Source organism: Hyperolius riggenbachi, chromosome 1 (genome assembly GCF_040937935.1).
Source record: "Hyperolius riggenbachi isolate aHypRig1 chromosome 1, aHypRig1.pri, whole genome shotgun sequence".
Lineage (NCBI taxonomy): Eukaryota > Metazoa > Chordata > Amphibia > Anura > Hyperoliidae > Hyperolius > Hyperolius riggenbachi.
In genome coordinates this window covers 543,380,803-543,398,280 of record NC_090646.1, presented here as the reverse complement: position 1 = coordinate 543,398,280, position 17,478 = coordinate 543,380,803, and the positions used below count along the sequence as shown (strand labels likewise).

Here is a 17,478-nt window from a genome sequence, read left to right as displayed (position 1 = left end):
TTCTCTTTTCTAACCCCCACTTTAGTCACATCAGTTGACCCTATGTGTCTGGACATTCAGGACAGTGTTAGTGGGTTCACTAACATTGTCCTGAATGTCCAGACACATAGGGTCAACTGACAGTTGAGTTTCCTGTTCATGGCACATAAGTCATTCCTAAAGAATCCCTGTTACAAGCTGAATATATACTATAGCTTCTGTTAGTAAGGGGCAAAACATAGATTTATTTAAGACAAGTTTAAATTTGAAGAGCTAGTCATTCAGCCACCATACTTTGGAATAAATACTTAGTAGCACAGCTGAACTGGCCAGTTACTTGGATGCGTATAATATTTGGGGGATGTCACAGGAGCCCTGGTGGCTGACCGCAATTGGCCTTCTAGACGGTGCCAGCGCACAGATCGTGCGAACTCTGGTCGCAGTCAATGCGCAGGAACCGTTAAGAATTAGCCGCAGACAAACCAGAAGGGAGCCTGTGAGATACGGGTGATTACAACTTCACACACTGGTTCAGGGTAGGTCTGCCACCACCGCGGTTACCATGGGACCGAGGAGCCCACTGACTGACTAATCCTGCGAATAAAACGGTTAAACACACGATATTCTGTCTAGCCAGCAACAAACAAACAGTAGCGTATCTTCAGAGACCCGGGAGCAGTTCTGTGTGTGCTGATAAGCAGGGTAGCGGACAGTGAATGACTTGGAGAAAGTCGTTTATTCACGCGATATAAATAATTAATATATACAGACAATTATTAAAATCACAATTATTAAGACAGTAATAGCCAGTATGAAATAAAAAGGGAGAAAATACTTATGATTTGTGGAAATATGTCCTTTTGTGGGAAAATCAGAAAGTTCAAGCAAAACGGTTTCAAGTTCTTAAAGCTCTTGGTTTCAATCAAAGTTCAGCAGAATTCTTTGTTACAGGTTACAGAAGGTGGCCAATCAAGATGGCCGCTAGCACATGTGTCCTTTGTTTCAGATGGGTCAGCAAAATGGCCACCAGCCCTATGTCCTCTGGCTGGCAGCAGGATGTTCTCAGATGGGTGGAATGGGAGGACTCGCAGCCCGCCTGCTGGCCAGGTGCTTTTGATGAAGCTGGTTTGGGGGTGTGGCAATGCCGGCCCCTCTGAGTCACCAACCAATGCCAGTCCATTCCCTCTGAGAGATTTTAGGGCTAAACTTATGAAATGCTGTAACTCCTGAACCATACAAGTTATATTTAGGGGGGTAACAGCTTCATACTTGGTGGAAAATACAGATTAATATGATATCCGACATGGCTAGTGCAGCAGATCAGGGTCCTGGGTAGATTCATACCTGGGTTGTAGGGGCCCCGGGCCCCTCTCGACTGGTATCAAGAGATCCAGCATGACCCTACGGATCCAATGATACCGCTCTCATAACCACCCTATTTATTGTATTCTGTAAATGGGCAAAAGATTATATAGTACATTCATTTCTTCCTGCTAAGGCTGGAGCCAGGCTGACTGGAGTCCAGCTGTGTCTGCTTCTTGGGATCTCCCTCTATGAAAGGCCCTGTTGGCTCCTTCAATTAACATCTGAATGTGAGGTCAGCTTAGACAAACTTTGAGTTTACACCTCTGGCTTAATCAGCAGTCACAGGGCCAGTCTTCCTGCCAGCTGCTAACAGGGGAAAAAAACTGCCTATTTAAAAAAAACAGGAATGTCAGTCTCTAAATCGCTGGCCTGACTACACTCACAGGCAATCGGCGCAATAAACCGATTGCGTTCTCGTTTCTCACGGCTGTTCCGTGACAGGGGACAACCAAGCTTTTTCTTGGAATCCACAAATACTGATGGGATTGACACAAAAATGTATTCATTCCCTCATTAGGCCCAGTTTACTAGTTCGCAAAGATTTTATTACATTCATCAGGGGGAAATCAACTCTGTTTTGTCCCTTGCCTATAATCCCAACTTTGACTTGGGTTTGGATAGTTCCTGGTTCACCAAGGCTGGATTAAAGAGGAACTCCAGCCTAAACAAACATACTGTCATTAAGTTACATTAGTTATGTTAATTAAAATAGATAGGTAATATAATCTCTTACCCACACTGTTTTAAAAGTACAGGCAAATGTTTGATTTCATGACGGCAGCCATCTTTTTGGTTGAAAGGAAGTGACAGGGAGCATGAGACACAGTTCCAACTGTCCTGTGTGCTAATCACCCCTCCCAGTTGCTAGGCAATGTGAATAACAACATAGGAAATCCCATCATGCTCTGCACATCATCAGGGAAAAAAAGCCCGGGCTTTTTTTTCTTTGACGGGTGGAGCTTAGCTAAAAATGCAGCTAAAAATTATGCTTTGGTAAGAAAAACAAAGTTCTGAGGCTGTGAAACTGTTTAAAAATCTACTGAGCAGAACTGAAAAGGCTTGGTGTTTCTTTGTCTGGCGGTTCACTTTAAGTCCAAATAGTTGGATCTGTGATGTTCTGGGGAGCTCCCAGCTCTCTGACCCAACCTCAGAAGCTGCTCCATTTCATTCACTGGAATTACCATAAAATAAGACGTGGAGGCCCTTTAGATTGTAATAACATAAACTAAAGAATGGTACACATTACGCATAAAAGACTGACACAAACAACTTGTAGGTGTTTCTCCATGCTTTCATGAAGTAATTGAATTCCTCAGAAAAGCGCTGCAGCATTATCTTTCTACTCTTGATCTGCTAATTTTCTACTCTTGTCTGCTTATTTAGTTCCGAAAAAAGCTCTTTTCACACTGCAAAATGTTTCCTGCACAGAAAAAGTGTGTGTGTGTGTGTGTGTGTGTGTGTGTGTGTGTGTGTGTGTCTCCATTCAGTTATTCTGAATGGAGTGGATGTGCAGTCACACTAAAAATGCAGCATGGGGGGGGCGTGGCTTGGATGGCTAACTAGGAGGACGCGTGGTGGAGAGCTCCGCTGTTCCAGACTCCCTTATTTCCAAAAAAACTGCGTTTACCCGAGGGTGAGACACATCTCTACTAACCTACAGTATCAGCACTGCTCCAGAGATAAACTGGCGGAGAGAAACGACCCTCCGGCTGGAGAGAAGGAAGATACTTCCGCGGACTGGGATTTCGGGCCTGGTCCGTCTCGCAGCAACACCTCCTCGCAGCGCTATACTCCCTACGGACTTCCAATGTCGCAGAGGAGTAAAAGGGCGGACAAACCTCCGGCTACCCCGGCCGGTAATAAAATGAAAGGCAAGCAAGATAAAGACCCAGCTTCAGATGCAGAAGATGAGGAACAAGAAGCCTTTCCACCCTTCGTGGAAAACATCATGGAGGCAATCAGAGCGTCCCAAACGGCAGTTACGGCCAAAATTGACCACCTCGATGCCGGATTGGGGCTTCTCAGACAAGACATGGCAAAAATCCGAGAACGAATTAGAGAGGTTGAGCAGCGTACTTCAAACACTGAAGATCGGGTGGTGGAGCACCAGGCTGCTATTCCAACCATGAGGAAGGATATACAAACCTTGGAAGAAAGAGCGGAAGATTCAGAAAACAGGAATCGCCGCAGTAATGTACGCATGGTTGGTCTCCCGGAAGGAACCAAAGACAAAGATGTTCCAGTATATATTGAAACACTGCTCCGGCAGCTCCTGCCTGATGCGGCCTTCTCCCCCTTCTTTGCTATCGAGAGGGCGCACAGAATCCCTAGCAAGCGAGGACCCCCCGGAGCCCCGCCACGTGCGCTGATCTTCAAATTCCTTAATTACAGGGACCGGGATGTTCTACTACAGGCGGCAAGACAAGCGGGAGAGATTACACTTGAGAACTCTCAACTAATGTTTTTTCCGGATTATTCTACAGGCGTCCAGAAGCTGCGGCGATCTTTTCTCCATGCTAAGACCAAGCTTAGAGAGCGGAATATTAAATACTCAATGATGTTCCCTGCCAAGTTACGAGTTGAGTACAAAGAAGAAGTCCTCTTTTTTGAAAAACCGGCGCAAGCACTTACCTGGCTGGAATCCGTGCCTCAGCAGTAAGAATAATCGACCGAGCCTTTTCTCCCTCGACATGTTGTAAGTACTACTTTATGTGCTGGCGTAGGACGTGCTCTTCTTCCCGCTTTCCTCCTCTGACCTATTCTTAGACATTGCTACAAACCCTATGATGCTCGGGACCCATGAAAGTTAGAAGGCCATCCCCGGCTAAGCACTCGATCGGGCTCAGGCCTTAAACACCTGTAGCTTGTTATGTATGGCCACAATCTGTTACTCTGCTGTTAATCCACAAACTACGGGTTGAAATAACCTATTATACTTATTATGGCCAGACCCGGGAAACTTATACCATGATGAGATTCTGTTGTGCTTGGGGGATGGGGGAGCACGGATGCTGGGATAATGTACGTCTGCAGGAACGCTTTAATTGAGCAAGATCCTATAGCTTATTCAAGACACTGTAATATGGCGGACTGAGGAAAAAACGGCGCCAAAAAACTAAAAGAAGCTGCTGCTAAAATGGCGGACTGGATGTACTGGGTAACGCCCCAATGTCACTCGGGGAACTTCTGTTGAACCAGGGGCTTTATTTCTACAGATACAATCTCCTATGTGTGCTCCTGCAGCGAGGATTCCTGAAATGTTGATGCTGCTTTTATGTGGGGGACTTATCCCTGATGTTTGATGATACCGGGATTGGGAGACGTGTTTCTGTGTACTTATTCCAGATGGAATACTGGGGCAATGTCAACTATATTCTAAGTGTGTAGAGTATGCTTATGTGACCTAATAGCAATCCTAATTCTATTGCTTGTTAACTCCTTGTCACTCCAACTTGTTTATTCTAACACTCCTCATGTCTAATGCGGCTACTCTGTCCGCAGGCTACGTAGTAGTTCATATATGTGACATTAAGACCTGTTCTTCCAGAACTAACTACATAGCAAGTAATGCCTGGTGTGACACGTCTGCCTTCTGATGCTGCTTATGTATAATACTAACAGCTTACTAACTTTGAGATGTGCTGACTCTAAGGCAACATAGAGAGGGACATGATTATTCCTCATATTCTTATTAATGACACAGACGTCACTGATCATTAGATGGCGCCAAAGCTTAAAAATTAATTCAAAACAACCTGAGATACTCCCCAGCACATATCACTGCTGGAAGAGATTGCCGTGGAGTCACCCCCTCTCTTAACAGCTTGCGAGCCTCCCCTATACACTAGCATGAATATAAGACTTCTTTAGTGGATAAGATAAACATAAGTAAATGATAGCTCACAATAACAAATGCCTATGACTCATAAGGATATGGGACCTTGCGTGATAAAATCCTGCATATGAGGAGAGCGGGGAGAACCTTTCAGTACTAGCCACAATTATACAGAGCATGGACTACGCAATATGTTCCGTTGTGTTAAACCTATACAGAGGAAGGACATATGTCAGTTTTCTTATGCTGGTTGTTAATTATTAATCAGTTTCTACCCCTAGGGTGGATGTAACATAAGTGTTAACCCCAATTGTTTGGGAGACTGGAATGGCGGAGCCTCCGCCCGATAACGGGCACCCCCGTCGAAGTTGTCTAGATATTGCTAGACCTAACCTGTTTTGTTTAGGGTACAGGTATCTCTTGTTGGGATACAGGGTGGGGGGAATTGGGCTACTTTTTGGGGGGGGAGGGGTCTCTCGTGACTATAATACTGAAGATTAGGGGTTGTTATCAAGTACACTTTTGGTTGATTCTAAACACAATACTTAGACCATGTCGTATAACGTAGACTGTAAAATCCTCTCATGGAATGTGAGAGGATTAAACGACAAATTTAAAAGAGCACTTATTTTTAATTATCTGAAAGCCCATAGCCCAGATGTCTGCATTTTACAAGAAACACATCTTACTGGTAGCAAGGTGCTGGCGCTTAAACGTCCCTGGGTGGGCAGCTGTTACCATGCCACTTACTCTTCCTGTTCTAGGGGAGTGAGTGTCCTTATTAGGAAAACACTGCCGTTCCAACTTCTACACTTGAAAATTGATCCTAATGGGAGATATGTTGCAGTTCACGCTTTAATACACCTACAAGACATTCTCATTATTGGGGTCTATCTACCCCCCCCCAGCCAACGTGGACACTCTGAACTCATTTGTCCCAATATTTTCTGATTGGAACCCCGGCAAAGTTATACTAGCTGGCGACTTTAATATGGTCCTACACCCATCTGATCGACAAACACCTAATCCCAGAGACTCTACCGATTTTTTTATCCTGGGTCAATGCGATGGGCCTTGTGGATGTCTGGAAGTGGAAACATCCCCAGGTACCTGGGTACACTTGTCACTCTGCTTCTCACAAGACCCTCTCCAGGATAGACTTCACGCTTGTTTCTAACTCTTCTAGCGCAATTATACATTCCATTGACCGGCTACCATGGGCCCTGTCTGATCATGCCCCCCTTATGACTGCACTCTGTTTGAGACGCCAATCTAATAATCGGCCATGGAGACTTTCTGGATACTGGGTGAAAGACCAGGACATTCAAGATAACATTCTATCTAATATATCACATTTCTTGGAAACTAACCAAGGCACGGCTAATGGCTCAATTGTATGGGACGCATTTAAGGCATATACAAGGGGGGAATACATGACTCAAATTCGTAGATGCACAAAAGATAGGCTCCTGACCCTGCAGACTGCTGAAAATAAAGCCAAAGACACGGAAATACGCTACCTGGCTCAGCCGGACAGAGCATCCTACTCGGCATGGCAACTAGCAGTCACCGAGCTTAAGCTATTACATATAACTTCAACCAAAAAAACTGAGCTAGCTCAAAAGCAAAGAATATTTGAACACGGTGACAAATGCGGTAGGATGCTCGCATGGCTGACTAGGGAACATACCCCTATCACAACCATCCCAGCAATATGCTCCTCAAACGGGACTAGATTAACAAATCCTAACGAAATTACTATGGAATTCGCCATGTACTATGAAAAACTATATAGCACTAAACTTGACCAACCCATAAACCTACTATATGACTATATTGCGAATATCTCATTTCCTAAGCTATCGATAGAACAAATCAAATTGCTTGAAAAAGATATAACAGAAGATGAGATTAACATAGCAATATCCTCATTGCAATCTAATAAGGCTTCAGGGCTTGACGGCATCCCAGCCGAATTCTACAAAACATATTCAGAGCTACTGTCCCCACAGTTACTTAGCCTGTTCCAGGGTCAAGAGCAAAATATAACACTACCTGAATCAATGCAGGAGGCTCTGATCGTGGTGATCCCCAAGAAGGGAAGGGATCCTTTACTCTGTTCTTCATATCGGCCGATATCACTGCTCAATATGGACGCAAAAATCTTTGCAAAAATTTTAGGGAATAGACTCAGACCTATGCTGGCAACATTAATAAACCCCGACCAAACGGGTTTCATGCCAGGGAGAGGAACTGACGTCAACTTAAGACGACTGTTTACAAATTTAGCAACTAACCATGATAACTCTGGCCAGAGAGTAATAGTCTCTTTAGATTCTGAAAAGGCCTTTGACTCTGTGGAGTGGCAATATCTATGGCTTGTACTTGAATCCTTTGGATTCGGCCCTAAATTTATAGGCTGGATAAAGCTTCTATATGCCACTCCCAGAGCAAGGGTCTTAACAAACGGGATTATGTCCCAACCATTTAATTTGCATAGGGGTACTAGGCAGGGTTGCCCCCTGTCACCATTTTTATTTTCCTTAGCCATAGAACCACTTGCAATCATAATAAGAGCAAACCAAGGCATTCAGGGACTCCATATTGGCAGTTTGGTGGAAAAAATTGCGCTCTACGCCGATGATCTCCTTCTCTTCTTGGGGGACGCTGATGAATCATTGACTAACTTACTAAACATAATAGAGGAATTCGGGGTGCACTCAGGGCTACGCATCAATTGGGGGAAATCCTCTATCTTCCCAATGGATGACAAGGCTAGGGAAAAGGCTGCCGTCACCCCACTACAATGGGTATCAACGTTTAAGTACCTGGGTATCCTTATTCAATATCCACTAACGGATTATCTTAAAATTAACCTTAACCCCATTCTCGACACCTTTGAAAAACATTGCAAAACGTGGGCTACACTCCCCCTGACGGTGACCGGCAGGTCAAATCTCATCAAAATGCTATACCTACCTCGACTAACATACATATTCAGGCAAACTCCAATTTGGATACCAAAGCACATATTTAACAGAATAGACAAAATCCTGCTAAATTTCCTATGGAGTGGGGGTACACCACGGATATCACTCGCGACTTTACAGCTCCCTACCACCTTGGGAGGCATAGCCCTTCCCAACTTCAAACTGTACTTTTGGGCCTCCGCGCTAGTAACCATCCGTTGGTGGTTCGCCCAGGAGGACAAGAATACAGTGACTACATTGGAAGCTGCGGTGGTGGGATCCTACGAGGGACTCTCTCTTCTTCCATTTAGAGGAGAGGGGGCCCTGGAGCGACTACCCATTCCCATGAAGCTAACCATTAAGGTATGGAAAGCTGCCAGATTGAAATACAAAGAACAAAATGTATTCTCCCCATTTGCTCCCCTATGGTGTAATCCTAATTTCCCTCATTTTTTGGCTATCCCCGACCCCTTGCTCTGGGCTAGACAAGGTATCAAGTGGCTGCAACACTTATTTCCTAATGGTCAGATATTAACATTCAATCAACTGAAAACTGAATATACACTACAAAACAAAATGTTTTTCAGATACCTCCAGGTCAGGCATGCGGCACAGGCTCAATTTCCTAATCCTCTTACTCTAAAATCGGACCCACTAGAGGCCTTACTTCTTCGGAAACATGTTGAATCACCCTTATCTACCATTTATGCTACTCTAATAGATACAGGGTCCTCCAAAGTTGATAAAGCTTTTCAGAGCTGGAGCAGAGACGTGCCTGACCTGGAGGAATCAGACTGGAGGGACTTGCTGGAAGCCACAGGTGAATATCTTATATCCACGAAAGATAGACTAATTCAGATGAAGTTTTTATATAGAATCTACTACACCCCTACTCGTATGGCCCAGATGTTCCCAAACAGAACGGATGAATGCCCTAGATGTGGTGTTTCGCCTGGGGATTTTATACACATGATGTGGGAATGTACCCACCTGCAAACATACTGGGAAGGAATTAACAATTTACTACAAAAAGTGTTCGAGCAACATATCTCCTTGGATCCTAAGACACACTTGTTGGGAATTTCTGGTAAAATTCTACAATCCAGAAATCTGATACTGCTATGGGACCTATTAAGTTACTACGCGAGGAAAACTATTATCTTGCACTGGATTCAACCCACCGCACCAAAAGTAGCGGAATGGGTCAAAATTATTAATTCAGCACTCCCGCTATATAAGCTTACATATCTCCAACGTAACTGTCCGCTAAAATTCGACAAAATTTGGACCCCATGGGTAGAATACCTTAAAGAACACGGTGTAGACTATGAGGCATAGTCAACGACTGGTCACTTACTACCTTAGCACTAAACTAAGTGGAAGTAACAGTACAGGTTGTCACGAGAGGAAAGGGGGGGGGGGGGTGTTGGGGGGAACTGTAATATTGTAATATTGTTGTATGTTCTGTTCATGTGCAAAATCAATAAAACTTATTTGAAAAAAAAAAAAAATGCAGCTTGGAGTATGTTTGCCCTTCACATCTCATTACAGCAATGCAGGCTTTTTTATGAGATAGCCCATTGTGATTCCTTAATTGCATGCTTTCCAAAAAGCAAAGTGGACCCTGTGTGATTGTAAAACAGCCCTCACGTCTCTTACAAATCAGACCTGCAAATTCTTCACAACTTCCTGAAACAAAAGGATAGTGTTTGCTGCCATGCTATGCCCCCAGGATTAGGTAGCCCCCTCCTCAGTATAGCTAACCAGGTGTGCTCCCAGTATTAGGTAGCTCCCTTCACTAAAATTAATAGCCAGAGGTCACCCCAGTATTAGGTAGCCCTCCTTCACAGTATAAATAGCCAGATGTCCCCCCCCCCCCCCCCCCAGTGTTAGGTAGCCCTCCCCAACCCAACATAGTGTGATGTGCTCCCAATATTAGGCAGCTCCTTTACACTGTATAGCTGGCCAGGTATGCCAATAGTATTAGGTAGCCCCCCTCCCCATGCATAGTTATTTGCTGCTGTACAAACATCCCCCACCTCGGTGCAATGATCAGGTGACACTAGCCTGTACCCCCCTCTCACTCAGCCATATGCAGAGCAGAACGTGTTTGCAGCTTTACTCAATTGTCGACACTCTCAGAATTTCTCTTTAGTCCTCTCTGTAGTGGTTGGATAGTTAATGGCTCAGTCTCTGACACAGGAGACCAGTGTTCAAATCTCCGCTTTTCCTGTTTAGTAAGCCAGCATCTATTCATTAAGGAGATCTTGGGCAAGACTCCCTAACACTGCTACTGACTATAGAGCTTGCCCTAGTGGCTGCAGCTTTGGCGCTCGCAGGGCCTCATCTCTATGACCCACAGTATTTTGTTATGTTTCTTTTGCTAGGTTGAAGTGCTGTACTTTCTATAGAATGGCTTTTGTGCCCACTGCATTTCACAGTTTTTCATTCCTGTTTTCATCTCCTGTAGAGATCTCACCCACAGTCTTTTGGTTTGATATTTATTCCTACTGTTAGCAGGAATTAAATCTGTGCTTGATAAAATAGTAGCTAATTCACTGTACTTAGAGTTGAAGGTCAATAGGCCAGCTGCTGGCTGTGTATCCTGTTATGTATATTTTAGTAAGCTTGCTGACAGGTGCATTGGGGAGATGAATTAATGGTGTTTCCTGATCATTTCCCTGTTCAATAGATATTATTCACAGAGTTCACTTAAGAGGGTCATTCCTGGTCACCAGAGCAGCATGGAATCACATGAAGAATCAGAAGTTTGGAAGGTACAAATATTGCATTTCGCTTTTTTAATATGTAGAATTTAATTCCTCTGCAATAAATGTCTGATTGTACTGTATCTGTATTCCATATACCAGTTTATTTGGTATTTGTATGTATGAATGTTGTCTTAGTTGTAGGGATGATCAAAGATATGCAAATTCTTCCGTGTGGATGCAAATGTATGCAAATTTAAATGCAAATGCATGCCGTTTGAAAATGGACCAATCAGTTTAAACCCAGGTTTAAATTCATTGGTCCTTTTTCAAACTGCATATATTTGCATAAAAATGTTCATAATTTTGGAAGTATTTGCATTTCATTGATCATCCCTACTTAGTTGTATTGTTCTGAAATTTTACACTAAACTTTATCTGTCTACGGTCTGGGTACAAACTACTATTCGTGGACAACAGAGATTCTGCCTGTAAGGACTCCAATACACTTTTATTCCAACAGAAGGTAACTGCAGAATATCACTTCCATGTGTCTGAAAATCAACTCCCATAGTGCACCAGTTAGAGATGGTGTTAATAAAATTTCTTTAAAGCCACCAGCAAGAAAGAAAATACTGTAAATAATTTAGCTTGTACATGTAAACCTGCTTCTGGTACTTTTTCAGTTGCAAAGTACTGAAAATTATATTAAAGATAAGATTAAAAATCATCTCCTAGGAGACAACTCAGGAGAAATAGTGAATTGAATAGGGAACTGAAACCATAAATGACCACTGAAGTAAGAAGCAAGTGGAGGCTGCCATTATTATTTCCTTTTAAACAATACCAAATGCCTTGCTTGTCTATTTGGCTGCAGGGGTGTCTGAATGACACCAGAAACAAACATGCAGCTAATCTTGTCAGATCTGCAAAGGATGCCAGAAACACCTGATCTGCTGCATGCTTGTTCATGGTCTATGGCTAAAAGTATTCGAGGCAGAGGATCAGCAGGACAGCCAGGCAACTGGTATTGCTTAAAAGGAAATGCATATGGCAGCCTCCATATCCCTCTCACTTCAGGTTACCTTTAAGAGCAGCTTACTATTGTTCCTACTTCTGACAAAAACAATCGGCTGACATCTGTCACATTTGTTTTATCTACCTGCAGTTCCTGGTAAAGGCGTACAGACAGTGAGTGTCCCAATGCCGCCGTCTGTTCACCTGACCATACATCAGCTACTGCATTGGAGCATAGCTTGCTTTATGGTCAAGTGAGTGGATGGGAAGACTGTGCCTACATCATGTGATGGTTTCACTGAGCATGGCTATGCCTCCTATCTCTAATGTGCAAAGGATGATGCATGGTCAGGTGGCAGGAAGTAACCCTAGCCATAGCAACGAGGGAGGTCCTACTCCTTATGCACATATGGCTATCTAAACAGCATTTGTACATTTGACTCCACCCATGACCACAACCACATTCTGTGTGGCCACACCCAAATACTGTCTTTATCCCCAGTCGCTGAAAACCCTAGCTATGCCTCTGGCACTGTGCCATATGGGATCTAGATTCACTTTAATGTACTGTAATTGGTTAAGTAATTTGGTTTGTTATGCCGTCGCAACCCTTACACTTTTCTAATCCTCGGGGGAGGGTGGGGGAGATTGTTGTAGTTATTTAATGATATAAATTAATATATATTTATCTCCAGTTTTTGTAAAATATACTCCTTTAGTGTGCTTTTTTTGTTCAGATCTTGACTGCTTTGCAATCAGACTTAATTACAGATACTACTGATATGAGACATTGCATTATCCAGCATTATTCGAGTTTATAGGTCAATTATGTCCTGTATCAGTAGAAGTGAATACCTGCAGTAATTGCGCACTTACATATTTATAATTATTTTTCGTGACCTTGAGGTCTGCTGTTTTTCTCCCAGTACCCTGCAGCTTTCAGTGCGTGTTGCATACCATTGACTTGAAGTCACATTCAAAGAGTTTGTTAGCTTTGATTGAATCCTTGAAACTGTGGCTGCAGCCATTTGAGACCAGAAATTAACATGACCTTTTAGATCTGTTTACATTTCCACAACCTTTTGTAAGAGGGATTCTCTGATACTGGAATGAGGCTTGGCAGTCAGAAGCATTACAATTATGGGTTTCACCTTGTATCAGCTTCAGTGACCTTCACGCATTTGATAAATGACAATTTTGGAGTTTTCATGAGAAATGGCGCAAGGAAGAAAAAAAAAAAAGAAGAAATAGTAGATCTGTCAAGAGCATTACCTCTTTATTTTCACAAGTTTCTGTGGCAGCCAATTTCATTAATGAGCAACAAATTCTATATACCAGGTCTTGTCCATATTACACACAATGAACACACCAGAAAAACCAATAAACATTTCTGTCATGATTCCTGATTATATGAAATGGTGAGGGATGCAATCTAAGGAAGTCTTTTGTTTTCACTGGAAAAGAAACCTGGCAGCTCACACAATATTTTATAGTAATGTTTATTACTAACTCTTCAGTGCATAACCTACAGGTGTTGGCGGGTTTTTTTGTTGTTTTTTTTCTAACATGATGTGACCACAGTCCATTAGTGCTAGACAAAAAAGTTGTTTTCTCAAATATTTAAGCAGCAAGGCTTCTAGAAAGACCGGGCCTTTGGCACCTTATGCCCAAGGGCGAAACCAGACATGAAGAGGGGTTGCTGCATATGGAAGAGGCATATGGAAATGTCACACTGGACTTTTCTTGTTTGGGCCTGATGTCAGATATAGTCCAGCACAGTATAATGTGGCTGCTGCTACATGGCTATGTTGCCAATAAAATCCTTCTTGTCAGAATGTTGGATTATGTCTGACACACTGATCTGACCATCACCAGCCCCATCGGCCCTCGCTTCGCCTGCTGTCCCCCGCACAAAACTTCTGTGTAGGGGATCCACTGCTTGATCGGGTCTGGCACAACGACTCTCTGTGGATCTAAGTGATGGACAGTCCACTACTTTGATCCTCTCCAGGAGCAACAAGCACCACATTATTATTTTATTATTTAATATTTATATAGCGTCGACATCTTCCGCAGCGCTGTACGAAATATATATATATATATATATATATATATATATAGTCTTGTCACTAACTGTCCCTCAGAGGAGCTCATAATCTAGCCCCTACCATAGTCATATGTCTATGTATGTATTGTGTAGTGCATGTATATTAGTCTAGAGCCAAGTTAGGGGGAAGCCAATTAACTTATCTGTATGTTTTTTTGGGATATGGGAGAATTCTGTTAGTTAGCCATTAAAGGTATTATTTTTTTTACAAAACGTTGTTTTTTTTTTCTACCTATATGGGATGTGGGAGGAAACCAGAGTAACCGGAGGAAACCCACACAGACACGGGGAGAACATACAAACTCCTTGCATATGTTGACCTGGCTGGGGTTTGAACCTGGGACCCAGCGATGCAAGGCGAGAGCGCTAACCACTACGCCACTGTGCAATATTACATCGGTGCTTGTGCAAGAGGGCGGAGCTAGAGTGTGAGAGCTGGCACTGGTCCCGACACTGATGCCCCCTCACAACTGGTTAGCTTGCAGATCCTCCGGAGCCCCGATTCTGATCTTTTTTCAGGATCACCCATGCCCTTCCCAGCACCCTGGGAAAAAACAGGTGCTGGGGAGGACGTGGGTGATCATGAAAAGGATTGGAAATGGTTAAGTAGGTATAATTTTTTAGGCTAGGAGCACACTGGGGTTGGTGATCTCTCAGGCATTTCCGTTGGATTATGGCGCTCTCCATTCGTTCTGCATTTGTGTTTGCGATTACATGTTTGACCTTTGATTTTCTGGCTCATTCACACTATGTGCAGTGTTGTTAGTTATGACACTTGGGGCTTGATTCATCATTAATGAGAGAAGTGCGAGCTCCGTGCACGCTATGCTGCAGTAGTGCAGCTTAGCATGCGCTGGTAACTTGCGCGCGCTCCTTGTAACAGTCGTTCCACTCGTCCCGCCCTGAGACACGGCGGGTCTAGTGGCTTTCTAGGATGTGATCCCTGCATGCCGATTGGCCCAACTGGCTGTCTGTCAAGTGCCGGCAGCAGCTTATTGGGCCAATCAGAACACCGGGATCACGTCCATTAAAGCCACTGGACCCGCCGGAGCTCAGGGCAGGCTGAGTGCAATGGGCGTAAATTACCAGTGCATGTTAAGCTGCACTACCGCAGCATAATGTGTGCTGAGCTTGAGCTCCTCTAATTAAGCTGCACTGCGCTAGCCCATTGGCCCATATGCATTTTTTTAAGCAAATTTGAGGTGGTTTTGAAATGAAAAAGTTGGATGCTTAAGGAGAAGGAAGCTTCTGGATACTCCTGAGGCTTCACCTGTCCTCCTTCAGACCACCAGCACTGCCTAGAACCCCCTGAAAGTTTGCGACCACACTCCTTTTTACATATAAATGGGTTTGGCTTATTGCACAAGCGTGGCCGTACTTGCACAGCACTATACTTGTCTACAGCAAGAAGTGTCGCCATGAGAACCTATCTGACAAGCTCTTGTCGGATGTATTCAGAAGGTCCATGTCCATTAACGGGTGGGGTTGAGGAGGACACGGGAAGCCTCTGGACTATCTAGAGGTTTATCTCTATCTAGATAAATGTCTTTTTTTCTTTTTTTTTTTCATGATAGACCGCCTCAGGTTCACTTTAGACGCAACAGTAAAATTAGATCCTGTTTCTTGATATGATGAGAAGGCCCGTCTTACTGAAATAAATACCCTGTCAATCATAAGGGGGTTAAATGAAGTGTACTGTTCATTTTTTTTTTCCAGTAACTTGCACTCCTAGGTTTTGGCAGAGGCATGGTGCCATTATGATAATACAGTGTAATCACATTTTGATAGACTTGCTAATGTCAGCAGAGAACAAACTTTAAGTCTTGGAGACATAATTCTACACAATTCATCTCTTTCTGGAGACCTTTTATGTGATGTACTGCAGAGCCCTGTGCTTATTACAGCACTGTGTCCAGGCCTGTCCATAGCGCAAGGCAGATAGGAATGTGTACAGAGTCGAGCCACACACACGCTAGTTTACACTCTCTCCACTGTCTGTTTATTGTGATCAGTTATTGTAGTTAAATGGGCAAATTTATCCAGGTTTATGGATGTTTTCATGAAGCTACTGCCACTCGGGGCTTTAATAATAACTTCTGATAAAACACGGATGGCACATCAGCAGCTGTTTAACCAACTGGGCTTTGAGAGAACTATATTGGTGTCTCCCAGCAGCTGCTCAACGATGACGCTGGACCGATTCCAGCAGATCTGAACTATCTCTGACCCTTGCTACTGTTTTCCCTACAGCCTTGGATGGATTTCACATCAGTTTAAGTATTTTCGAAATATGTTGATATTGTTTCGTTGCACGTCCCTGATTAGATATTAAGTTCAATTAATCTCTCACCACTTTGTTTAAATCAGATAAGAATCTTTATTGTCATAATACAATGAATGTTGAACAACAACATTTTTTAGTGCTAATTTGCAGTACAAAATAAAGAATAAAAAGACAACATATATACATTGTATTGCACTTGCCCCTTTATCCAATATACAGTGGGTTGCAAAAGTATTCGGTCCCCTTGAAGTTTTCCACATTTTGTCATATTACTGCCACAAACATGAATCAATTTTATTGGAATTCCACATGAAACACCAACACAAAGTGGTGTACACGTGAGAAGTGGGATGAAAAATCATACATGATTCCAAACATTTTTTTTTACAAATAACTGCAAAGTGGTGTGTGCATAATTATTCGGCCCCCTTTGATCTGAGTACAGTCAGTTGCCTATAGACATTACTTGATGAGTGCTAATGACCAAATAGAGTGCACCTGTGTGTAATCTAAATACAGCTGCTCTGTGAGGGCCTCAGAGGTTGCCTAAGAGAATATTGGGAGCAACAACACCGTGAAGTCCAAAGAACACACAAGACAGGTCAGGGATCAAATTATTGAGAAATTTAAAGCAGGCTTGGGCTACAAAAAGATTTCCAAAGCCTTGAACATCCCACGGAGCACTGTTCAAGCGATCATTCAGAAATGGAAGGAGTATGGCACAACTGTAAACCTACCAAGACAAGGCCATCCACCTAAACTCACAGGCCGAACAAGGAGAGCGCTGATCAGAAATGCAGTCAAGAAGCCCATGGTGACTCTGGATGAGCAGCAGAGATCCACAGCTCAGGTGGGAGACACTGTCCATAGGACAACTATTAGTCATGCACTGTACAAAGTTGGCCTTTATGGAAGAGTGGCAAGAAGAAAGGCATTGTTAACAGAAAAGCATAAGGAGTCCCGTTTGCAGTTTTCCACAAGCCATGTGGGGGACATAGCAACCATGTGGAAGAAGGTGCTCTGGTCAGATGAGACCAAAATGGAACTTTTTGGCCAAAATGCAAAACGCTATGTGTGGAGGAAAACTAACACTGCACATCACTCTGAACACACCATCCCCACTGTCAAATATGGTGGTGGCAGCATCATGCTCGGGGGGTGCTTCTCTTTAGCAGGGACAGGGAAGCTGGTCAGAGTTGATGGGAAGATGGATG

The 17,478-nt window shown here is 43.4% G+C and overlaps 1 protein-coding gene across 1 annotated transcript in view; it reads left to right on the top strand.

Moving 5' to 3' along the window:
- HSD17B4 (hydroxysteroid 17-beta dehydrogenase 4) overlaps positions 1 to 17,478 on the top strand; it is a 396,885-nt gene that overhangs the window by 96,473 nt on the left and 282,934 nt on the right. Inside the window, exon 7 of the mRNA XM_068247101.1 lies at positions 10,841 to 10,925. Coding sequence (XP_068103202.1) covers positions 10,841 to 10,925 — 85 coding nt within the window. The remainder of the gene's footprint in view (positions 1 to 10,840; positions 10,926 to 17,478) is intronic.